At 40.3% G+C, this 26,105-nt stretch overlaps 2 protein-coding genes across 2 annotated transcripts; one reads left to right on the top strand and one right to left on the bottom strand.

Moving 5' to 3' along the window:
- Positions 1-1,690: 1,690 nt before the first annotated feature.
- Positions 1,691-9,969, top strand: fu (STKc_STK36 domain-containing protein fused). Its single transcript, XM_073977270.1, is given in 9 exon segments — positions 1,691-2,052; positions 2,108-2,692; positions 2,908-2,979; positions 2,981-3,072; positions 3,147-3,926; positions 3,989-4,139; positions 4,202-4,330; positions 9,056-9,616; positions 9,684-9,969. Coding segments are annotated over 9 exon segments (2,532 nt in total). The 5' UTR covers positions 1,691-1,941; the 3' UTR covers positions 9,735-9,969.
- LOC141399126 (zinc metalloproteinase nas-13) lies at positions 9,929-21,193 on the bottom strand. Its single transcript, XM_073977269.1, has 5 exons — positions 21,132-21,193; positions 20,873-21,046; positions 10,514-10,674; positions 10,176-10,451; positions 9,929-10,108 (listed from the first exon to the last, which is right to left on the bottom strand). Exons 1-5 carry the CDS (start codon positions 21,154-21,156, stop codon positions 9,929-9,931), a joined length of 816 nt encoding a protein of 271 aa, XP_073833370.1. The 5' UTR covers positions 21,157-21,193.
- Positions 21,194-26,105: the final 4,912 nt, after the last annotated feature.

Genomic DNA, 26,105 nt, shown 5'->3' with positions numbered 1-26,105 from the left:
CCAGGGTTCCTAGGTCGATTTCCATACTAGAGTAAATTCATGAAGTTGCTGTAGTGGGGAACTCGATTTAAGAATCCCTAAAAATTTCAATGAAACCACTCTAGTGTGACCTTCGACTAAGACAACAATTTTGACAGTTTTCTCTTTTACATTTTTTACCATTAAAAAACTTTCAATTATTAATGATTGTACCATGGTACAATAATTCATAGGTAGGCCAGGTATGAGAATCGCCAAAAAAATACAACCCTTTTGCTATGGCGTAAAACGTCAAAATTGTTTTGATGAATGATAACGGATGAGTAAACAAAGAAGAAGAAGAACGAAATGTTGAAATGAAAACAAAACAGAGTTGAATTTTTTGATCAATAATAAATATCAACTCTGCATGTCAACACGGGTTTTGACAGATTAAGCCATAACAAAAAAAAAAATTGTAATCAGCTGTTAGCTGTGGCCTACCTAAGATTATTGTACCATGAGTTCAGTTGGCACAACTCCACATGAAAATAAAGTCACTTTCGAAATCTCTTTCGCCGAGTTAAGGAAATATGGGCCAGATTAACCCCTTCGAGAGGATTTATTTGACGTTTGCGCTATGGAATTGACATTTGAAATTCAAACCCACTGGCTTAATCCAGTTAGGTGTAACCGGGGTATAAGATTTTCTAGCTCATTTTTTAGATACCGACAAAAATCAGAAAAATTAAAAGGCAAAATTATGAATGACAAGTTCAAATAAAATGCAATTAACGAAATTATAAGCATTTTAATTTACCGATTTTTGTCAGTAACTCAAAAATAATACAAATTTCAAATTAAAAATGAAGCAGGAAAGCAAAGCAAGCAGGCGAGGCAGCTTATGTTCCCAGGCTTTAATGTCCCCAACAACATAGAGAAAAGGACATATTCAAAATTTGTCGGACAGCACTACCTGTTCAATTTGCCTCGGTAAATAAGTCCCGGGCCACACTAGAGTGATTTCAATGAAATAATTTGATGAAATTAGGCGTTCTTAGCTCGAGTTCCCCACTACAGCAAAATCATAAAATTACTTTAGTATGGAACTCGATCTAAGAACGCATAATTTCATGAAATTATTTCACTGAAATCGCTCTAGTGTGGACCGGGGCTAAGTATTTTTTCCATCTTTGTTTGATTTCATATGTGGAGGAGTTGTTTGGTGGCAGGCAATTGTCAGGTGCATTTTTCTTCTTCTCATTCCTTTTTTATCTTTGATGAAAATCCAAACCATGAATTTGATTTTGTGAATGATTATTATTAACAGCTGTTCGTCAAATAAACAACTTGTTGACATTTGATTGCCGAAGTGGAGTTTGAAGCTTGGAAAAGGACATTGATAGTACATTTACATTTGGATTTCAACTGTCAATTCTTTTGCGTATACGTCAAATGAAAACTCATCCGAAATACATTGGATTTTCATTTGACGTGTAAGCAATGGAATCGTCAATTGAAATCGAGTGGATTTCGTAAGTGTAAACCTAGCCTTACTTCACAAAATGAATGAAATTGATGTTTGGCCAGATAGCATATTATTCTCCGTTATTGTGATTGATAACGAACAGCTGACTTGTTGAGATTTTCGAACTGTAAAGCACTGCGGAGGTACTTTTTTCAACCTATTGAACCCCTGAATGTTGTTTTGTTTTTGGCGTCTTGAACCTGTTGACTGACAAAACAGGACGAAGAGAAAAGTGAAAAATGTAAAATATTCCAAGAACCAAAAAATATATAAATTTCGAGTTTGTGAAAATGTTTCCTTCCCAAAAATGAAGCTTGAAGTCAATTGAAAATTAAAAAAAACGGGAACAAAAGGACTCTTAGATTTTGTTTGTCAGGATTCGTTGGGACAAAGTTGATTCCCTGCTACTAAAAATAGACACAAAGAGTTTGCACGAAAACTATATTATTACAAGTATGCATCGTTATAAAGTCAATGCTATGGTGGGCGAGGGTTCCTTTGGTCATGTTTACAAGGCGGTGCGTAAAGATGACAATCAAATTGTGGCAATTAAAGTTATCTCTAAGGTAAGAACAACATTTGATTTTAAAAACAATTAATAATCCTTTAATTTGTTTGCAGAGAGGTCGCACCAGCCGTGATTTGAAAACCCTACGGCGCGAATGTGAAATACAGGCACATCTCAAACATCCCAACGTGATTGAAATGTTGGAATCTTTCGAAACAAAACATGATTTGATTGTGGTAACAGAATTTGCCACAATCGACTTGCATCGTTATATGGAACGCAACGGTTACTTGCGTGAAGATAAAGGACAACGTTTGATATGTGATTTGGTATCGGCCCTATACTATTTACATTCAAATCGTATATTACATCGTGATTTAAAACCACAAAATGTTTTACTTGACGAAGAGCTGCGTGCAAAGCTTTGTGATTTTGGTTTGGCACGCAACATGACAATGAGTACACACATGTTGACCTCCATTAAGGGTACACCGTTGTATATGGCTCCAGAGCTATTGGAGGAGAAGCCATATGATCACCAGGCGGACATATGGTCGTTGGGGTGTATATCTTATGAATGTCTCGTAGGACATCCTCCGTTTAGTACAACATCGATATTGCATTTGATAAAAATCATTAAAAAGAATGAAGTTACCTATCCGGGATATTTGAGCCGGGATAGTCGTTCGTTTTTACAGGTAAGATTTGAATTGCTGACATATTGCAAAATATATACATATTTCCAGCGAACTTTATCTTTTTAATCTATAAAAATGTTATCCTATAATAATTACCGGGATGCCCAGACCGTATGGCGTTTCAGTCATAGTGTAGATTTTTAATTTGAATCTAAGTGATATCTGGAATCTTAAATTTGTATTCTTCTAAATTTCCATTTTTGTTCCCCTTTTAGGCTCTCTTGGAAAAGGAACCCACAATGCGTGCCAGCTGGGCCCAAATACTTTGCCATCCATTTGTTGAGGGTTAAATTGTATATAAAGGCTGGTGTGAAGTCTGAGAATTCACCGTTTGTAAATCCACAAAGTGGGAAAACTAAGCTAACGAAATCATCTAGCCAGTCCAAGGATAAGTAAGTATTACCGCTTCAATGGGAAGGAATTCAATTAACTACTAATTTCTTCTTTCCTGCAGCAATCTCAATTTGGCCAAAGTAAATCAGAAATTACGTTCCATAAAATTAGATGAATCTCGAGACAATATGACATGTTCACGTGACAGTATTAATGCCATACCTCCCAGTGATGTTGAAGTTCTGGAAACAGATGTGGAGGACAATATCATTGTACCATTTGCCAATGAATCATTTGAAGCAGATAAGTTGATTTCCAAGAATCTTCCAAATGAAAAGTCCATGCCATTGATGCCAAGACCAGATGTTATGGGTGGTAATATGTTTCAAATACCCGGAGTACATATGCCCATTATTAATTCCCAGACTTGCTTTGTGAATGGCAACAATAATATGATATTAAATAATTTGGAAGATAATTTTGCTCTTAGCGATACGCTGAGGAATGATAATTACAACAACATGGCTTACAATGACAATAGTAATATGGTTATTAATACTCTGCAAGAGAATTTGGATGCCAATGATGCAGAAAATTACCAGGACAACAATAACAGTAACATACAGGATGCTGCCAGTGATGCCAATAATACAACTTTAAACAATTCTCACAGCAATGAGGGGCAACATTTGGATAACCATAGCTTTAGGGAGACAACACATCGTGTAAACAATGATAGCTCGTCGGAGTTTTCGCATGAAAAGGGTTTAAAACAAGAAAAATCCTCGGAAAAGTTGAAATCTTCTATGCGAGGAGATCATGAAAATTCCCAGGACAATGAACAAAAATCGAATTCTGTAAAGGCATCCATACAATCGCTGGAAGGAAAACACAATACCCAGTAAGATAATCAACATCAATTGCATTTCAATCGAAATTTAATCCCATTTTTTGCTTCTCCAGAAATTCCCCACCCTGCCTCATGCCAGGCTGGGATTCCTGTGATGAATCTCAAAGTCCACCCATGGAAAGTGATGAATGGCTGGCATTTTTACAACGCACAATACAAGAAGTCTTGGATGGTGAATTGGATTCTTTGAAACAAAAGAATTTGGTAAGGATTCAATTATTTCTTGGAGATGTTTTGATTTATTCAATTTTTTATCGTTTCATTAGGTCAGTATTATTGTGGCTCCTTTACGTAATACAAAAGCCATACCGAAAGTTATTGAAAGTGTGGCGCAACTGTTGTCTTTACCATTTGTTTTAAACGAGCCGCTGAGTATTATGGAGTCAATCAATAAGGTAGGAAATTGAATTAAGGAAGACCATTATCATTGGGGATTCAATCCTACGGGATGCACTGTTGTTTTACTTATTTATCGACTTTGATTGGAATGATTCTCACGTTATCAACCTTGAAAGTTCTACAACGAGAGCCAGCCATTGTTTTGTCGTATTGATAGAATCTTCTGTCCTACTGCAGCTCACAGGGTGACGTTTTGACAGGCTTGGATGTTATTCTTTTACGTTAAAGTAATATTCGCGGAGCACTCTGGTGCCGCTTAGTTTACCACATACTGACCTATCGTGTCAATAAGTTTTTTGCGCCCAAAATGCTACGGATTATGTACTTGAGGATCTTGTCCCTAGACAGCTGTGGTATGTTGTGACAACGTGAACATGCTATGGAATGTGGCCTCTAGAATCTTGGTCGGAATCTGTTACCAACGAGCCATACATTCAACTCTTTGCTCAAGGAGGTACTGCAACGACATCATAGGTAAAATATTCGTCTTCTCATTCAGGTTTCATGAGGAGGTACTCTGTTGCAGTCCCTATGTCGGCATTCTGGCACTTCCACTGGGTAGCGTATCCATGTTGATATTGCGCAACTGGGAAACAGTTTCTCAGCATGGAGAGAAGTGTAACTATAGAATCTTCGGTTACCACAGTGAGGTACGATTCGCCTTTGCTGTCATCATTGTCTGGCTTCAGTAGCGAGATCACTAACCTACCAACTTTCCTGCTTGATATGCTTGTTGATATAGGGGTTCTCTTCTGAATCGTTGGACCTCCCCAACTTCTTGATGTGCCTGCGTGTGGCGAGCCTATCCACAATATGGTGATTAGAATGACTTTCACAGCCGAGCAAGTACTGACACAAAAGCATGTCATTGTGTTGCTGTATAAGAAGATTTTTTGGAGGCACCCTGTTGCTGTTCTCAGGGCGGCATTCTGACAAATTTGAATATTTTTCCAACGCGTGTCACTTAGATTCGGGGACCAAACTGGCGTCGCACAGCTTACCACGGACCGACCTATCGCGTTATATATGGTCAACAAGGTTTCTTTAACTGCACCCCAAGTGCGCGCGGCTAGGGACTTGCGGACCTTGTTCCTACATCTCAGCTTGTCGCAGATAGCTGTGGCATGCGTGGGCGAAGTGAACATGCTGTCAAATGTGACCACTAGAATTTTGGGGTAGTTTATGGTTGGAATTCTGCTATCATCGATCATGAGATTCAACTCTGTTCCCACCTCAGCCGTCAATGTGGTGAACAGAGTGGCCGTAAATTTAGTGCTGGATGTTTGCAGTTCAGCCTTTCTCAAATTACATAAGTGAAGGTACGACAATCGTACCGCCATCCGCATACGTAAAGATCCCAATGACGTCTGGAGGGGGTGGAATACAGGAGAGGTAGAGGTTAAATAGTTCCGAAGATATCACCTGTTTCACTCTACGGGGCTTGGACTTCTTGTTCATGCAATCCACGTACGACTGGCGTCCACACATATATTTGATTATCCAACGTTTCAAGCTTGGCCGGAGGGTTGTCTACTCAATATCCTCAAACAGCGTGGAGTGCCTACAGTTTCGAATGCTTTTAATGAGTCAAGCGCCACCATCACTGTTCTATCACACGGCTTTTTCTGGTTGAGTCCTCAATTAATATGTGAGGAAATGGCGTGCAGCGCTATTTTCGTGCTGTGCTGTGAAGACTCTTGATTTTTACTACGAGCGACAAAAGCGAAATCGGTCTGTACGATACCCCTTTGCCAGCATCCTTGCCTGGCTCCAGTAGGGGGACCACCATACCCATTTTTCAAACTTCGGGAACAATAACGGCGGCTAGCGACAGGTTGAGCACTTTAGTGAGATACTCCACTAACGTTCCTGATGACATTCGCAATATTTTGGTGGTTCATCATCGGCAGTAAGAGATCTAATGCGACGTAGTACCCTTCTCTTCGCCCTGTCACTTCCGGGCGTAACGTCGCCAAACGTGACTGGGGTCCTATATTCCTTATTTCCAGGGTTCGAGAGTGACTTAACCGTTACCCACAATTCACTTATATCGGCTCCAATGTAGCAACTCTTCAGATGATTTAACCACTTGTTCCGCTTTTGTTCGCCGACTAACCTGTTAACTTCCAGTGTCGGCTCATTTACTCTGGGGTCACTGGGGTTGGCACGACGAAGCTCATCGCGCTCATTTGCTAATTCCGTCGCCTCTGCTGGTGAACTCTCTGAAACTCGGTCAATTAGCTTTCACAATACTCACCCATACTCTACTACCAATACATCTCTCCATTGTTGACATGTGGTGGATGCGGATGTGGCAAACGAAGTAGATCTATACTGTCCCGGGGTTCATCTCTATACCGGAACGGACCGAAAGGCCTCGGATCAGGCATTCATGGTGGAAAAATACACGAACACAAACACATCATTGTTGAGGTGGCGGCCCCTGGTTGAAGATTCCCCTGAGTTAATCCGGTGCATAGAACCTGCCGTCGTAGGACAGAAGGATGGTTTCAACAACTATGAAGGTTGAGACTGTGTCGTCAACTTCAAATTTTCTTTCCTTTTTCATCTTTCCTAGGTTACGATTGAGCCATAGCCATTGCTTCCTTTGATTTGGTATATTTTGAGGTCGGAGGTAGCAACAAACTATCCGTCTTTTCGATGGATGATTCTCCCTTACCAACACCAATGATGTCTGCAAAAAAGTATGACTTGTTGGGTTTATCCGGCCCAAAAAAGTTCGGTCCAATGGAACCGGTCGGTTCAGCATTCATTCTGCCAATTTGGGGTGAACTTTCCTGACTGGAGTTAAAAACATGTTGTGTCCATAGCTTCCTCCTCTTTCGTCAGTTACGGTTTCCTGGAGGCTTTGGGAGATTTTCTCCTCGATGAGGTTTCTGTCTCTGTAAATTGTCATGTACATATGTCCTTAAGTTCCGATATGTCGTCCCCCGCCCCAACCATAGTCCATTCTTCTGTAACACAGGAGCTTGATGTGCTGTGATGTGTTGTAATGTCTGGGAGAGGCAGGTTAATGCACTTAGTGAAGAATCAGGAGGCCTTGGCATCTATACAATGTTTATTTTCAATTTTTTATACCCTCAGCATTTATGCTAACGAGGGTATATACACTTTCATACGGGCAAAATGTGCCTGATCGAAATAATTAGACCCCAAGTATGTTTGGACGAAATGTGTTTTAGACAATTTGGAGTCGATTGAGCAATGTCCGTCCGTCTGTCTGTCTGGCTGGCTGGAGCGCACGATAACTCTCGAACGGATGAACCGATTCGGTTCAATTTTTGGCTTTCGTAATATTTTGCCCAAACTTAGTTTAAGTTCGAAGATGGGCTATATCGGTCCACTCCTTCTGGTACCTCCCACACTAAAGTTCGGAAAATTTGTGCACACGATAACTCTTGAAGGGAGTAACCGATTTGGTCCATACATTGCACATCCTGAAATGGGTACCAGACATAGATAAGGTTTCAATATGGACACAATCGGTCCACTCCTTCGGGTACCTCCCACACAAAATTTCGGAAAAGTTTAGTTTAGGGCCATCTCTCAAATCGCTTCGATTTTTGCTTTAACAACTTGTATTCACTGCCCCCCATACGACGGTACAATTTTTATTAGGGGCAAGTCAATACTTCCTGAGAAAATAGCATGAAAGTTGCAAAAAACCCCTATGACACCGTGTGAGGTGGTTGGAGCGCAAGATAACTCTCGAACGGATCTGCCGATTCGGTCCAACATTTGGCCTTAGTAATATTTTGTCCAAACATAGCTTACGTTCGAAGATAAGCCATATCGGTCCACTCCTTCAGGTACCTCTCCCACAAAAGTTCAAAAATGTTCGGAAAAATTGTGCGTACGATAACTCTGGAAGTGAGTGGCCGAATTGGTCCATACTTTACACATCCTAATATATCTACCAGATATAGATCAGTTTCAAATATGGACTATATTTGTCCACTCCATCCGGTACCTCCCACACAAAATTTCGGATACCTGTTCACTTTAAGACCTGCTCTCGAATCACTTTGATTTTTGTTGAAGCAACTTGCATTCGCTGCCTCAATTGCGATGGTAAATGTTGTTTCAGGGGCAAGTCCATACTTCTTGAGCAAGCATCCCTGAAGTTGTAAAAAACCCCTATGGTACCATATGTAGTGGCTGGAGATCCATTCTTTTTAGTATCTCCTCCGCAAAACTTTTGATATTTAATCCTAATTAACATTTTTGTCAGTTCAAACGCCCAAAATTTTTAAAACTCCCTAAATACATGCGTTTTTTGGGAAAAAAATGTTTTAATATACACAGGCTGAGGGTATATCACTGTCGGCAAAGCCGACTGATACTTTTTTACTTGTTTAAATTAAAGTCCCTATACCCATGGGATATTGATTTAGTGGATGGACATAGGTCAACTGTTATATAGCCCCCTTACCGTGACAGAGACCGTGTATCGACCAGGCTCCGTTCAAATAGAGTAGGTGCCCTTCTGAAACCTTGAAAAACATCGATTACCGCCTGGTCGCTTAACACCCCTAGCTTTAGGGGATTTCTTTTTATTCGAAGTTCGAATACAATTTTCTTCATTCAAAGCATGGAGTATATTAAAACCTAACTCTTTCGGGTGATGTACTAATCTTATTAAGATTGCTTTTATTGTTTTTTGTTAACGATTTGTTTCGTTCCTCTTCTTTTCTTTTCAGGTTTACATTGATTGCAAAATAGTTCCTAATTTAATGTATGCCTCGAAACTATTGATCTATGAACGTTTGGCAAATGATTCGATAACATCGTTGCCACGTCAAATACGTACCGTCAATTATATGCGGGATGAGGAGATCAAATGTATTTCACGTCTCTACGAATTGGTGTGTCATTTGGTGCATTTAAATTTACAATTCCTGAATCAATTTTGTGATGCAGTGGCAATATTGTCGGCAAATGAATTTCTTATTAATTTTCTTAATCAAGATTTTAAAAATCCCCATGCTCTACGTATTGCCAATAATATATTGGCTCTATTATGTTGTGTACTACGTGAGCTGCCCGAAAATGCAGAATTAGTGGAGAAAATAATATTTTCTCCTAAAGTGGATTTGAGTGCATTAATGCAAAGTACAAATGATTTGTTGCGTTTAAGGATATGTATGTTGATGCGTTTACTTGGAAGATATAGTTTAAGGGCTCTGCAGGCAGCTTGGTCCGCTGAAGTAAGGGAAGCCATTGAGTTACTCAGTGAGGATAATAATGATGATGTTAAAGTGGTAAGTTTTGTAACATATTTGTATAAATTAAATTTATTATTGAATATATATTTCTTTCTTTTTTCAGGAGGCCGGCAACACGGTTGAGGAGTTGCGTAAATTTTCATTTTACTCCTAAGTATTATTAAGTTTTCTTTTTAAGTATCCATTGATCTTTACTTAAAGTAAACATAGCATTTATTTTGTTTCTCAACTTTTTGATACTCAACTATATTTTATTTTTTAAATTTTATATATATTCTATAAATGTTTTATACGTAATTAAGATATGTATGTATGTTAAGCGATTGTATTACAATGACAAATTAAGTTCTAGATAAAAAGTCTATCAAGTGTTCCTTGAAAATAATCAATAATATTATCTAAATAATTTCCAAAACGATCAAAATCAAAGATGCTAAAAACGTTGCACTCTTCTTCGTACATTTCATTAAGCTTGGCAATGTCTTTTTCCGATAGGCCTTTACGTTGTCCCAAACTGGCAGTGGGATCCTAAAACAATACATACAAAATTATTTTTATTATAAACATATTTCGTGTTACTTTGCATTTTACCCACCAAAGGTTCAATGGTATTTTGACCATTTTTCGAAAATGCCTTGGAACTATAATGCATAACACTGTTGTAATCATATTCCACGCCGAAATTTGTAACATATGTTCGTGCATATTTATTGAAATTGTGAGCATGTCCTGGTAGAATATTTTCCCAATTAATTTTAACATATTCATCACGTTCCGTTGACGATTGTTGATGATAGAATCCCAGGGCATGCAACAATTCATGAACCACAACACCATGGGACACACATTTGGGTGTATTGAGATTTAAAACCTAAAATCAAAAGAGTATTGCTGATTATATTTGTGTTCGTTTCATTTACAGGCTGTACTCACTTGTCCTCCAGTTCTACGGCCAACACTGGACCAACATCCAGAATAATTGCCCTTGAATATAATCCAATTTTTATCTCCCTTTTCATATGGGCGAAAACGTATGCAAGTTTTATCGTGATATTCCTTTAAGGCCTTTAGTATGGTCATCGTTTGTGTCTCATCTATGGAAGGAGTAATAGGAGACAGAAATGGGTAAGTCAAAAACAATTAATTTTTGTTCTCAATAAAACACTAAAAACAAGAAGAAACAAAGGTAACAAATTCAAATGAAAGATGAATAGTCTTGACACCTCATATTATGTATAGACAAATTTTGATAGTCTAAATGACCTGTGTGTTATCAATAAATTATCCCTACTTTGATATGCCCAAAAAATACCTCACAGAATTTGTTTACCCCCAGCATTTATGCTAACGAGGGTATATACACTTTTATACGGGCAAAATGTGCCTCATCGAAATAATGGCTTTAGACCCCAAGTATGTTTGGACGAAATCCGTTTCAGACAATTTGAAGTTGATTTAGCACTGTCCGTGTTGACGTTAACAATATTATACTTTACCAAACTATACTTGTATTCATTTATTCAAATTATATCGTAGTAGTCCGTTGTAATAGCAACCTGAATTCTATTATAAGTATGTGTTTCTTGTCAACATATTTGTCATTGTTCTGTATAGTCTTTAATAAATTGTTTTAACATAAAAGTATCCCAGTTTTCCTCGGCGACAGGTTATGGGCCCAGAAGCCATGGATTTTCTGAAAGCTGCGTTTGTTAAATTAAATGGTGAAAATTATTCGCTATGGAAATATAAGCTGGAGCTCATTCTCAAAAGGGAGAAATTGTGGAAATTTATTATAGAAGCTGTCCCAAAGGAAACAAACGCCGATTGGTAGAGAGGAAACGATGAAGCTACGGCTATAATTGGATTGTCTGTAGAAGATGCTCAGCTATTTTTAATCAAGAAAGCGACATCAACAAGGGAAGCCTGGGAAATTCTGAAAAGCCATCATGAGAAGGATACATTGGGATCCAGTGTTCGTTTGATGCGCAAGATATGTGGCATGCGTTTTTCAAATGATACAGACATAGCGGAACACATCATGGAAATGAAGATTTTGTTTGAAAAGCTCGAAGCTCTGGGTGAGCAGTTTTCTGAGAAGTGGTTAGTCGCTATGTTGTTAAGCAGTTTACCCTCATATTTTGACACTCTGGTCACTGCTTTGGAAGCGCGAAAGATGGATGAGTTGACATTGCGGGTTGTTGAGACTAGTTTGATTGAGAAATATCAGAGGCAACACAATGAAGGAGCTAAGAACGCAGCTCTCAAATTAACATCACGCCCAAACTTCAAGAAGCAGAAGGAAAAAACGTGTCACCATTGTCACAAGAAAGGACACATAATGAAGAACTGTTGGAAGCTGGAAAATAAAACATACAACAAAGGACATGAGACCAAAGTTTGTAAAGGTAAAACAGAAAATGTATGTTTTGGTTTTGGAAGCAATTATAGAAATTGGATCTTGGACTCTGGTGCAACGTGTCACATCAGTACGCACGCAGAAGATTTCACATTTCTGGATAAATCCGTAACAGAAGAAGTGACTGTGGCTAATGGAGAAACAATTAAATCTAGCGGCAAGTGTTCGTGTAGGATTAAACTTATTAACAGGAATGGAAATGAAAAAGTGGTGGACGTGAAAGATGTCCTCTTCATTCCATCATTTCACGGAAATCTCTTATCTGTCGACAGAATACTGAAGAACGGAAATCAAGTAGTTTTCAGCGATAAAGGTTGCAGCATACGTACAAAGAATGGTGATGAAGTGGGGTATGCTGATAATGAAAACGAATTGTTTTGCTTACGCCAGAAGGAAACTCATCATGCTTTGATCGCTGAGTGCATGATGAAGAATTGCCAACATTATTGGCACAGAGTTTTTGGACACAGGAGTATGGACGCAATAGAGAATATGCAAGAAGGGAAAACAGAAAGTGAATTTCAAGTTATTGATTGCGGAGTTAGAAAGCAATGTGAAGTATGCATTCAAAGCAAAATGGTGAAAACACCATTCCAAAAGTCAACAACTAAATCGTCAGAAGTTTTGGATTTAGTCCACACAGACGTATGTGGTCCATTTCAAACACCAACTGCTAGAGGTTACAGATATTTTCTTACGCTAATAGATGACTACAGCAGATATACAGTCATTTATCTCCTGCGGAACAAATCTGAAGTTGCAGAAAAACTGGAAATATACATGGAAATGGTGAAAAAAAAATTTATGCGATATCCAAAGAAATTGAGGTCCGACAACGGTGGAGAGTACATGGGTAAACATTTGCAGAAATACTTACAGAAAAGAGGTATTAAGCACGAGCTAACCGTTCCCTATAATCCGCAACAAAATGGAGTTGCAGAGCGGAAAAAAATATATCTAGTGGAGATGGTGAGATGTCTTTTGAATGGTTCTCAATTACCGAATTATTTATGGGGAGAAGCCGTCATGACTGCTAACTACCTTCAAAACAGATTGGTATCTAGTTGTATCCCCAAGACGCCTTTCGAGATGTGGGAAAGTCGGAAACCAGATGTAAGTAATTTGAAAATATTTGGGTCAACAGTATACGCATTGAACCCTAAAGAAAAGTTGAAGAAGTTGCACAACAGGGGCCAGAAGTTAACATTTGTTGGTTATGATGAGAATACCAAAGGGTATCGTTTACTCGACCTCAAAACTAAGAATATTGTCTTAAGCAGAGATGTTAAGTTTATTGACGAGTCAAGCATTTGTGCACCGTCACCGTCTGGTGAGTCGGAAACATCAACTGAAGCATTAATTCCCATGCGCCGAGTGGCAAGCGAAAATAACGAATTTCAACAGGAGTCGCAGGATGACAGTCTTAGCGAAGACGATATTTCTTATTGCAGTATCCAAGAGAATTGCGAAAATATTCAACCTATTGAAGAATCTCAACCTGAAACTGTTGAAGGTGAGGACCCTGAGAATTCACAAAATCAAGAAAATATTTCGGAGGTTCGGAAGTCCACTCGGAGCACAAAGGGAAAATTACCGTCCCGTTATATATGCAAGACAGCTGAAATTGAAGAGCCTAAAAATTATACTGAAGCTATCAGCTGTAAGCAGTCCGTTGTGTGGATAGTAGTACGACGATACAAGTTTCATCTGGGGCAAGTCCATACTTCCTGAGAAAATAGCCTGAAAAGTATAAAAACCCCTATGACACCGTGTGTAGTGGTTGGAGCGCAAGATAACTCTCAAACGCATCTGCCGATTCGGTCCAAAATTTAGCCTTCGTCATATTCTGTCCAAATTTAGTTTAAGTTCGAAGATATGCCATATCGGTACACTCCTTCAGGTACCTCCCTCACAAAAGTTCAAAAATGTTCGGAAAAATTGTGCGCACAATAACTCTTGAAGGGAGTGGCCGGTTTGGTCCATACTTTACACATCCTAATATATCTACCAGATATAGATCAGGTTCGAATATGGACTATATTTGTCCAATCCTTCGGATACCTCCCACACAAAATTTCGGATAAGTTCACTTTAAGACCTGCTCTCGAATTTCTTTGATTTTTATTGAAGCAACATGCATTCGCTGCCTCAGTAACGACGGTAAAGTTTTTTTTTTCAGGGGCAAGTCCATACTTCTTGAGAAAACAGCCCGAAAGGTGTATAGCACCATATGTAGAGGCTGGAGAGTTCGATAACTCTCGAACTGATCAGCAGATTTGGTCCAAAATTTGGCCTTCGTCATATTTTGTCCAAACTTAGTTTCAGTTCGAAGATGGGCAACAACTTCCTCCTCAATATTTAAAAAATGTCACTAAAATGGTCAACAACTTCCTCCTCAATATTTAAAAAAATTCACTAAAATGGTATGCACGATATGGAAGTTAACAGGCTGGTCGGCGAACATAAGCGGAACAAATGGTTAAATCATCTGAAGAGCTGCAACATTGGAGCCGGTATAGGTGAATTGTGGGCTCAGTCATGTTTGGCGACGTTACGTTGACTGACCCGAAGAGGTGCGCAAGTAATTTCAATAGACAGTTTGTCGAGCACCCCGAGAGTGACAAGGCGAAGAGAAGAGTATTACATCGCATCAGATCTCTCTCTCTCTCATCCGAGGATGAAGCATCACAATTTACAATGGATGATGTTCTGATGCCATTAGAAACGCTAAATTATCCAAAGCGTTGGGCCCTGATGGAATCTCCATGGTGATGCTGAAGCAGCTGGATGAGCCGGGATTGGAGTATCTCACTAAAGTTCTCAACTTGTCGCTAGCCACCCTCGTTGTTCCCGAAGTCTAGAAAATGGGCAGGTTGGTCCCACTACGGAAGCCAGGCAAGGATGCCAGCAAAAGTGAATCGTACAGGGCGATTTCGCTTTTGTCGCCCGTAGCAAAGACACTTGAGGCCTTACTCCTACCCCAGTATCAGAAATAGCTATCAAGTCGCCGATCATCATCATGGATTCCGTAAGCAGCACAGCACGACAACAGCGCTGCACGCCACTACCACATATATCTGTCAAGGACTCAACCAGAGACGACCGTGCGATAGAACAGTGATGGTGGCGCTTGACTTATCAAAAGCCTTTAATACAGTCAGGCACTCAACGCTGTTTGAGGACATTCAGCAGACAACCCTCCGGCAAGCTTGAAACGTTGGATAGGCAACTATATGTGTGGACGCCAGTCGTACGTGGAATTCAGGAACAAGAAGTCCAAACCCCGTGGAGTGAAACAGGGGGTTCCCCAAGGTGGGGTGATATCTCCGGAACTGTTTAACTCTACCTCTCCTGTATTCCACCCCCTCCAGACGGCTTCGAGATCGTAACGTATGCGGATGATTGCACGATCCTGGCGTCGGTTACCTATCCTGATGACATATGTGAGAGACTGAAAAATTATTTAACCGATCTTACCACCCTTTTCCATTCGAGGAATATGCAGATTTCCGCCACAAAATCTACAGCCACTCTGTTCACCACATGGACAGCACAGTTTGGACGTGAGTTGAATGTCGTGGTCGATGGTAGCAGAATTCTACACATTCGACACTACATTCACGTCGTGCGCACACGCCACAGCTGTCTGCGACAAGCTGAAAAGTAGGAACATGGTCCTCAAGTCCCTAGCTGGCAGCACTTGGGGTGCAGATAAAGAAACCTTGTTGACCACATATAACGCGATAGGTCGGTCTGTGGTAAGCTATGCGGCTCCAATCTTGTCCCCTAGATTATGTGATACGAATTGGAAAAAGATTCAAACTTGCCAGAATGCCGCCCTGAGAACAGCAACAGGGTGCCTCCTCAAATCTTCAGTGGACCATCTATATGAGGAGACAAAGATTCTTCCAGTAAAGCAACACAATGAGATGCTGTCGTTGCAGTACCGGCTTGGATGTTACCGTGTGAGCCATCCCAATCACCACCTTGTGGGTAGGCCCGACAGATCAGGAAGGATATCCATGCTCTAGAGGGAGAGGTCCAACGATACAGGAGAGAACCCCTAGATCAACAAGCATATCAAGCAGGTTTGAATAGCATTCACACGGACGCAGTTGCCAAGGCCTTAAGCAATTATAGTGTGAATAAAGTACTCGAAGTACATCCCCCATCTATCGCAGCTGAGGAGCGTCAGCTGCCACGACAAACCAGAGTAGTTTTGGCTCAACTAAGCTCGGGATATTGCAGTAGCATAAAATATTATTGGGCGGAAATCGATCGCGCCGTGCAAGACATCTTCCCAATATGGGGCATGGGCCCACATTGGATCTGTGGCTACATCCCATCGAAGCAGCCATTTTTCTGGAACTGGAGATAGACCCAGAGTCAGATTGAACAGGGGAACGAACATACAAACATAATAAAAAAACACTGTTACAACAACACGATATATTATGAACGGGGCAATCAATTTGTTCAAAACTTTGGATCTCATAATATTTTGTCCAAATTTAGTTTAACTTCCAAAATGGCCGTCTTCTCCTTATTGGACCTCCCCCACAAAAGTTCAACATTTGTGTCTAAGTGCAGTTTGGGTATGTTCGAAGATCCTTTGGAAATGTATAGCGATGCTGTTCGTTTTCGTCGTGTTTACAGCCATATTATGTTTTCCGTGGACAAGTCCATGCTTCCTGGCATACTGAAATGACTAGTAGGCGCGATATCTATCAAAAAGATATGACTCGGTCCATTCCTCTAAGTACCTCCTCCGCAACACTTTAGAACTTTATTTCTAATCCACATTCTTGTCGGCAAGTTCAAATGTCCAAAAAGCGCCACAAAGTTCTGAAAAAATCCAAAATACTTTCGATCTGTCCGTAGATGATAGTTCCAATTCACATAGGCTGAGTATATATCTCTGTCGGCAAAGCCGACTGATACTTTTTACTTGTTTTGACATACATAGATTCATGGTTTGGTACAGCTTCATATCAAATAGCAAGTTCATGCATTAGGTCAGTCTGTGGTAAGCTGTGCGGCGCCAGCGTGGTATGCAAATGTTAAGGGCCAAATACATACGGTCCGTTGTGTGAAGCGTTGCGCGTTGAAAACAACAACCACATGAAAAATGTGTAAGCGATGCCAAGTTTGTTCTTGAAGTTTTCATGTGGATGTTGTAACACGACGCTCAACGGACAGTATGTGCCACGGCCTTTAGCGCTATGCAGTGAAGAATATACAAACTTGCCAGAACGTCGCCCTGAGGATTACAACAGGTTGCCTCCTCATGACACCAGTTGACCATCTTCATGAGGAGACGAAGGTTTTACCGGTGCATCAACACAATATGATGTTGTCGATGCAGTACCTGCGTGGACGCTATCGCAGTGAGCATACCTGTTACGACATAGTGGACTGGCTTCCCCACCCAGGCACGTCAGGAGGCTTGGGTAGCATTTACACTGATGAAGTCGCATAGGCAGTATTGACATACAGTCTGAATGCCGTACTTGAAGACTGCAATTCGGAGGACCTATAGCCTATGAATCGAAGAAACATCATGATCGCACCGATTCATTTTGCGATGGTTACAACTTTTTGCGATAGTATCGTACAAGAGGCGGAGGAGGAGGTTGCGCCTTTGTTGTACATGAGTCTGTCCAGTACAGACCTATTTCGCTTGAGTTTGAAGGTATGGGGGTAGCGGTAAAGTGTGAGACTATCGAGGTATATGCGCTTAATGAGTACATATCGCCTTGTATTAAATGCCTGATATTAGTTCGTGCTAGGGGACTTAAATGCTCCTCATCAGCTTTGGGATTAGCTGACTTCCAAAACGTCAGTTGCTTTGTATTCGTGCATGAAACTAGGGGTTCCTAGATCGATTTCGCAACTGCTTTCATAAAATTACCCTAGTATGGAACTCAATCTAAGAACCCCTAGTTTCATGCACGAATACAAAGCAACTGACGTTTTGAAAGACAGCCATTCCGTCCTAGGCAATGGCCAGAGGTGTACAGCGCTGGCCGAGCAGAACGATAGCTCCATATTATGCAGATTGGACGATGACCCTCCTAGAGACTGGCTCTCCAGACATCACCATGGCAACACGTCATTTGCGGACTTCATAACCTCTAAAAGCTGATTGTCAAGGTTTCAGAGAATTTACCAGTCACCGTTTCAGAAAGGTGCTTATTCCATCAGATTCTCGGGTAACTGAGAGAATTATCCGGGACATCAACATCTAGTCGCTGCATACCTGCTGCACCAAATTTTCCTATATAGACGACGGGACTAGCAAATGAGCATCATCGTATGAACCCTAAAGACTAAAGTTCGTATAGCTAATGAAGCCAGCAAGGATGCAAGCAGAGGTGAATCGTACGGGCCTCTTGTCGTCAGTAACAAAGATTCTAGAGATACTACTCCTACACATGATGAGAAGCTGTTACACAGTTGACCAATATCGGCATGCATTCCGGAAAATGCACAGTACCACAATAGCATTACACGCCACCGGGGGATAACAATCTTACCCCCACCGGGGGATAAAAATCTTGAAGCGATGTGGGGGCTTAAGTTCGCAACTTTCTTCTTGACCAAGCAGTGTACTTCAAGTGCATACTCTGCACTTCAAGTGTACTGCCTGGAAAATAGAAGGTTGCGTACAACCAAAGGTTACTCCAGGTTTCGATCTCCTACCTCAAAAGAGATCCCCTAACACCGGGGTGTAAAGCGACCTCGTGTCCATCGGTGTTCTTAGGGTTTGCAGTTAGGGTACCAACTGTATTTGAACGGAGGCTCGTGTGATACCTGGGCACCTACACGAGTAATTGGAGCCCTAGTCATGGTACGGAGGGCTGTACCATGGCTGTCTTGAATTTCCCCAATACTCGTAAACATATTTTCTCATGGATGATACGAATAATAAACTAAAAACCCCACAAAAAAAACAAGTTTACCCTCGATATCGACCCTCTCTACGACAATGGACAACGCCGCACCAAGTGCGACTATGGACGACTACGAAAACCTCAGGGCGTGGACGAGACCCTGACGACCTCTACAATGGTCAGGATTAGTAAAGATATCCTCACGCAGAGCAGGGGATTGCTCGATCTCCTGGGGCAGAGAGAGACCCACAGATTGCGTCAGGAGATCGGATTCCGACTCCTGAAACGACTGCACCCCCCAACCCAACGGCTGGTAAGAAGGCAGTGGTTCCAGAGAAAACACAAAATTCGGAAGCATCGAGCTGCTCGAACTCCTTGCGGACACCGGCGGTGACTGCGGCGGAGACGAGCAGAAAGATGCCTCCGGCCTCGAAGGCATCACAACGGTCATTACCCACAAAGGTAACACCCGTCTCGATGCTAGAGCGGAAAAAGGGACAGTCACGGGCAAAGCAGATGCACAAGGCGACATCTAGTGCATCCGTTCTGCCGGCGACTGCCCCCGCAGCTGGCGGGGTAAATAGGAGCCTTGACGATGCAGAGTTCTGGTATACAGGATACTGCGGCGCCGAAGGACCCCAAGAAGCCCTGCTCCTCAGTAGAAGGAGCAGTGATAGGCGTTGGAGAAGCAGGAGGTCGTATGGTTAGAGTGACTGACGGTCCCTCAACCTCTAGACAGGCCAGTGGCAAACCAAAGACCTCCCCGCAGCAGTCATGCGTCAAGCGGGTTAGGTCTTCGGAGGGTCCACAGCCCACAGCCAAAAGGATGTTGGATCGTCAGCCGAACAACCACTCACCCTCGATCGCTAAGGTGGCCACTTAACAGTCAGCAGTTGGGGCTGAACCGGAAAGGGCCTGCAAAGGTAGCTCCAGTTCGAAGCTCCTACAGCCAACTGTTGTGGGGACATCGAAACCAGATACTACCCTCAAGAAGCTAGCCCCAGAGGACCTTCAGGTGGTAGTCATTAATAGGGCTGATCCAGACGGTTGGATAAGTGATGATCAATGGATGCTAGTTGAATGTCTTCTGAGGAAGGCCATAACCTCTGACGAGGCAGACGCTAGCATGACAGGCTTTGGCAAGGCAACCTACACAAGGGGAGTCAAAGCCATCAACTGCCAGGATAGGAAATCAAAAGATTACCTCATCCGAACGGTTGATGGCTCGGGCGCACTCTGGGAAGGTTGCAAACTAGTTGCGGTGCCTACTAGCGAGATACCACGCAGAGCCACAGCATGCGTGCCACCTCCAGGTCAGGATGTAAAGGATGTGCTGATGATGATCCAGAAGCAGAATAGGGGTCTCTCTACTGATTGCTGGAGAGTAGTGTACTCTTTGAAAGATTTTTTTTTTTTTGATTTCCTCCCCCTAATTTTTTCCATTTGATCTAAAAACCATATATACGACATTTTATGGCCAACCTAGCGTTCTTTGTTTCCGTAGTAATTTGTACAGGGCCAAAGGTGCATTGTCACCAAAATTTTGGAAATGTCACAATTATGGTCCGATCGATGAAAAATACTTTACAAGTTCATTATTGTGGCTAAAAAACGATTTCTACAAAACATTTTGAAAATCGGATTGGATTTTGAGAGAAGAAATTTCCAGTATTCGGAGATTATAGAAATCGTAGAAAATATGGGTGATTAGGAGGATCAATTTCCTTTAGTAACTTCGAAGGAATAGAAATCAGATCGAAATTTTCAATCTTCTTAAAGAAATAAATTCAATACACAATATTACCAATTAAGTTACAGGTTTGATCCGAAAAGCTTATCTCCATTTGTTTTCCCCTCGAACTACAATATTCAATATTTTAAAAATGTACCTTAAAAATTAAATTTTGTCCGAGTTGTTTTTTTGTTCATCATTACACAAAACGCACACACAAAATGTTATAAATCAATCACAAAAATACTCACTGAAATCTTGGCTATCAATATAAAATGGTACCGTGGCATCGGGCCAAGTTGATTTTTCATTCAATAGGCCATTGCGTAAATATTCACGATGCAACATGATGTCACCTTCAAATAGTCCACTGTGTTCCCATATGTGATCTTCATTTGCATCTTTCCAATATTCAAATGCTGGACCTAGAAAATTGTTACAGGGGTTGTTTTTACACCATGAAAAACTAAATTCATAGATGAAATTCTATTTCAAATAGTTACCACATACTGTTGTGTTGTCTCAACATATGCATATTCGGACCCCAACGGGGATTGGGAGGTTTTACTGGATTCCAATTGATAACGCCCGCTGCTGCTGCCTGACATTGTCCGAATAGTTGAAATGCCAAGAACAGAATAACTGGCAAAAAATAACGCAATAAATGCATTTTTTTATTGCTTGTTGAATGGTGGTTGCTTCTTCTTTTGGCTTCGAACCAATAACTTTCTTTCTTTTCTTCACAATCAATGTTCACAATGTTTTCCAAAAAAATCAACTTCACTTTCTTTGTTGACAGACTCGAACCCAAAGAAAGACTTTCAAAAGTACTGGGGGTCTTTTATAGTCTCGGTTTACAATTCGCCACCGTCTGCACTCTCCACCTACGCTTCACTCTCTAACTAACTCTGATACCTTGGAATTTTTTAATAAGAACTTTCAATTGCTTTGTCGATTAAAATAACCATCCCATTCACATTCGACAGAAAACAAAAAAAGAAAATCGCTGACGACAACACAACAAAAACCCCTCCATTGAACACTTCAACGGGCAATTCATTCACATTGGAGGTAATAAAATTGTTTTTGAATATCATTAAAAAATGAAATTGTCAAGTGCCTTCACGGCGGCGCTGCCTCCTAGTAAGTACTACGCACTTGCGCATAGTAAGTTTATTTTCATATGAGCGAGCAAGCGTGCGAGCTGAGCAGAACCAATGAATTTAATATGTAAATTGAAAGTAATTTTTGTCTGCACATAATTTACTCAGTTTAAATTTTGTTCAATAGCTTTTGATGGTGGGTGGGAGGAAGACCACAGCTCCGAAAAATTTGTGTGGGTATGTTAAGCGATAAAAGCTTTCGGATTGCACTTCAAAGACATTGGAATTCTATATGTTAGCTTTTTGAATGTCTATGATTTTTGTAAGCTAAGTTCATTTGGGCAGTGTGGTTATAAGAAACATGGGGATTACGGTAACTGTGTAGGGACAGTGTGAATGCTATTCAAGCCTTCCTGGTAGGCACGCTGATCTACAGGTTCTCGTTTTTTTACTTTTGGACCTCTCTTTATACATCATGAAGATCTCTACTGACTTCCCAGAGAGGGGGAAGCGCTTATGGCAGGATGGCGATAACACCCAAGCAGGTACTGCAAACTTCGCCACCTCCTGCTGTCATGAGGATACACCTTCCTGCAGTCCTTTAAGCGGAATATTCTGACACTACGTAGAGCCAAAATTTGTATAACAGAATGACTGAATCCGTGCTGCTGCTGGGCGACTGCATGATTCGTAAATTTACAAAAATTACGTATTTTCTGAAATTAGAAATCAATGACGAGAAAAATGTGGGATTTGGCCAGGCAACAAACCTATACCGAATGATTGTGCGTCGTTGCAAAGGGGTATTTTCGACTTATCACATTCCTCAGCTCTCAATAAATCTGATAAAGTCTGTACAGATACTTTTAAAGAGTATTGAAAGAGTCGACCTAACCCACCATACTTCTTTTTGATGATTGTTAAAAGAGTCTCCAATTAATGCTTTAAGCTTTCTTTATGTAGGACACTGGGTTAGTTCATTCGTATGTCTGTCTGCATACAAATCAATTTTAAATTTGTTGTTAATCATATGTCTGCTTTACCGTGCCTGCTATTTTGAAGTTTAGGTTGGAGGGGTTTTTCTTCATCTGATACGTTGTGTGGTGTTGAAGTTATTTCAATAATAACGAAATTACCATCTTCAGAAATTAACAGTGGTGTTATGAAAAAGAGCAGTTCTTTGAAAAATAAAATAATATATAAAATATACAATAATACAAAATATAAAACATAAATGTAAAATATAAAATATGAAATTTAAATATTTAAAATGTAAAATATAAAAATATAAAATTTAAAAAAAAAACAAGTGAGCCAAGGCTATAGTCGGGTCGGGGCCGACTATGTGATACCCTACACCATTATTCTGTTCATAAGCTTTTGACTAATAAAATTCAAAATATTAAAATTGGGATAGCTTAGCGCCTTTTCTCTGAATGTCTTCATTAATACAGGCCAATTTTATTGAAACGCATTTAAGTGCATCGACAGTACAACCCAAATATAAAATGGAAAAGTGGGATGTATGCCAACCATCTTTCTCTGTTAGACCCCCATCAACCCCCAAAATTTCGTGAGGGTCCGATCAAAATTTCGTAGTGTGATTGCACAAAAATGGAAAAAGGGATGCATTACCGACTATTGCGATATCTCTGTTGTTTGACCACCTATGACAACCTACTTCACATCGTTGTAAAGGTGATATTTTCTAATTTCCTTGCCAGGTTTTGCTTTCGATATACCTCCTACAGAAGGAAGATATTAACTTTGAAATAAAACGTTGGTCTTTTTTCCAAATATTTTTTTTTTGTCACATTCCGACCCCTGAATAATATCCGACCATTATCAAAAATCAAAAGGGTTTTTCCTTTGTGGGACCCCCAATAACACCAAAAATTTCGTGACGATCCAATTAAAATTGCGACCTGTAGCGTGATTTCCAAAAAAGTGGAAAAATGGGATGTATTACCGTTCTTTGGATACCTACGCCAACCTGCTTAACATCATTGTAATGATGGGATTTTTTACTTTCATTGTCAGACATTGCTTTTGGAAGGTCCCGAACCAAAGCTTTGATATTCGTCATTATTATTAAAATCGCAAAAATGAAAATTTGTGTTCTATTAGCGGCTTTTGCGATATCTTCGTTGTTTGACCACCTACGACAACCTACGTAACATCGTTGCAAAGGTGATATTTTCTACTTTCATTTCAACATTTTTGATATACCCCTTTTAGAAGCGGAGATATTCGCTTTGAAATAAAACGTTGACTTTTTCTCCAAATAAGTTTTTTTGCCCATTCCGACCCCTGAATATTATCCGACCATCACCAAAATCAGTAGGCTTCTTTCTCTGTAGGATCCCCATTAGCCCCAAAATTTCGTGACGAGCCGATCAAAATTGCGACCTGTAGCGTGATTACAAAAAAATGAAAGAATTGGATGTATTGCCGACTATTGTGATATCTCCGTTATGTGGCCACCTACGCCAACCTACTTTGCATCACTGTAAAGATGAAATTTTCTACTTTCATAGTCAGACTTTGTTTTTGGAAGATCCCCAACCGAAGCTGTGATATTCGTCATTATTATTAAAATCGCAAAAATAAAAAGTTGGGTTCTATTAGCGTCTATTGCGATATGTTCGTTGTTTGATCACCTACGAGAACCTACTTTACATCATTAGAAATGCGATATTTTCTACTTTCATGGCCAGGTTCTGCTTTTGGTATACCCCATATTGAAGCTGAGATATTCGGTTAGGAAAAAAATTTTGTCTTTTTCTCCAAATAAGTTTTTTGCTCATTACGACCCCTAAATATTATCCGACCATCACCAAAATCAATAGGCTTCTTCATCTGTGTGACCCCCATTAACCCTCAAAATTTCGTGACGATCCGATCAAAATTGAGACCTGTAGCGTGATTTCCAAAAAAGTGGAAAAATGGGATGTATTACCGACTATTGCGATATCTCCGTTATTTGGTCACCTAAGCCGACCTAGTTTACATCATTGTAAAGATGGGATCTTCTACTTTCATAGTCAGGCTTTGCTTTTGGAAAGTCCCCAACCAAAGCTGTGATATTCGTCATTATAATTAAAATCGCACAAATGAAACTTGGGTTTTATTTGCGACTATTGTGATATCTTCGTTGTTTGATCACCTACGAGAACCTATTTTACATCATTAGAAAGGTGATATTTTCGAATTTTATTGTCAGGTTTTGCTTTTGGTATACCCCGTATAGAAGCTGAGATATTCGCTTTGGAAAAAAACGTTGTCTTTTTTCCACATAAGTTTTTTGCCCATTCCGACCCCTAAATATTATCCGAACATCACCAAAATCAATAGGCTTCTTCCCCTCCGGGACCCCCATCAACATCCAAAATTTCGTGACGATCCGATCAAAATTGCGACCTGTAGCATGATTACAAGATTAAGACGGACAGACGGACGGACGGACTGACGGACGGACACACATAGCCAGATCGACTCAGCTCGTCGAGACATTCATTTTGGTATATATAAGTATGGGTCTACGACCATTATTTCGATGCGTTACAAACTTTTTGGCCAAAACCAACTTATAATACCCTCCCCACATAGTGGTGTAGGGTATAAAAACTGTTAAAAAATATAAATTTAAAATATGAAATATAAAATCTATATAAATAAAAATCAAATGTCGTTCGTTGGTAATGACATCAGTTGAGAACGGCTGGACCGATTTGGATAATTGTTTTTTTGTTTTTATGCAAAACGGCCACTTTTACGCTCACTTTTTATACCCTACACCACTATGTGGGGAGGGTATTATAAGTTGGTTTTGGCCAAAAAGTTTGTAACGCATCAAAATAGTGGTCGTAGACCCATACATATATATATCAAAATGAATGTCTCGACGAGCTGAGTCGATCTGGCTATGTGTGTCCGTCCGTCCGTCCGTCCGTCTGTCCGTCTGTCCATCTAAACCTTGTAATCACGCTACAGGTCGCAATTTTGATCGGATCGTCACGAAATTTTGCATGTTGATAGGGGTCCCGGAGGGGAAGAAGCCTATTGATTTTGGTGATGGTCGGATAATATTTAGGGGTCGGAAAGGGCAAAAAACTTAGGTGGATAAAATGACAACGTTTTTTTCCAAAGCGAATATCTCAGCTTCTGTACGGGGTATACCAAAAGCAAAACCTGACAATGAAAGAAGAAAATATCACCTTTCTAATGATGTTAAGCAGGTGCTCGTAGGTAATTAAACAACGAAGATATAACAATAGTAGCAAATAAAACCCCAATTTTCATTTTTGCGATTTTAACTATATTGACGAATATCACAGCTTTGGTTGAAAACTTTCCAAAAGCAAAGTCTGACTATGAAAGA

The sequence above is a fragment of the Musca autumnalis genome, unplaced genomic scaffold (assembly GCF_047663935.1).
Source record: "Musca autumnalis isolate F117 unplaced genomic scaffold, ASM4766393v1 scaffold_3, whole genome shotgun sequence".
Classification (NCBI taxonomy): Eukaryota; Metazoa; Arthropoda; class Insecta; order Diptera; family Muscidae; genus Musca; species Musca autumnalis.
This window is presented reverse-complemented; position numbering and strand designations above follow the sequence as displayed.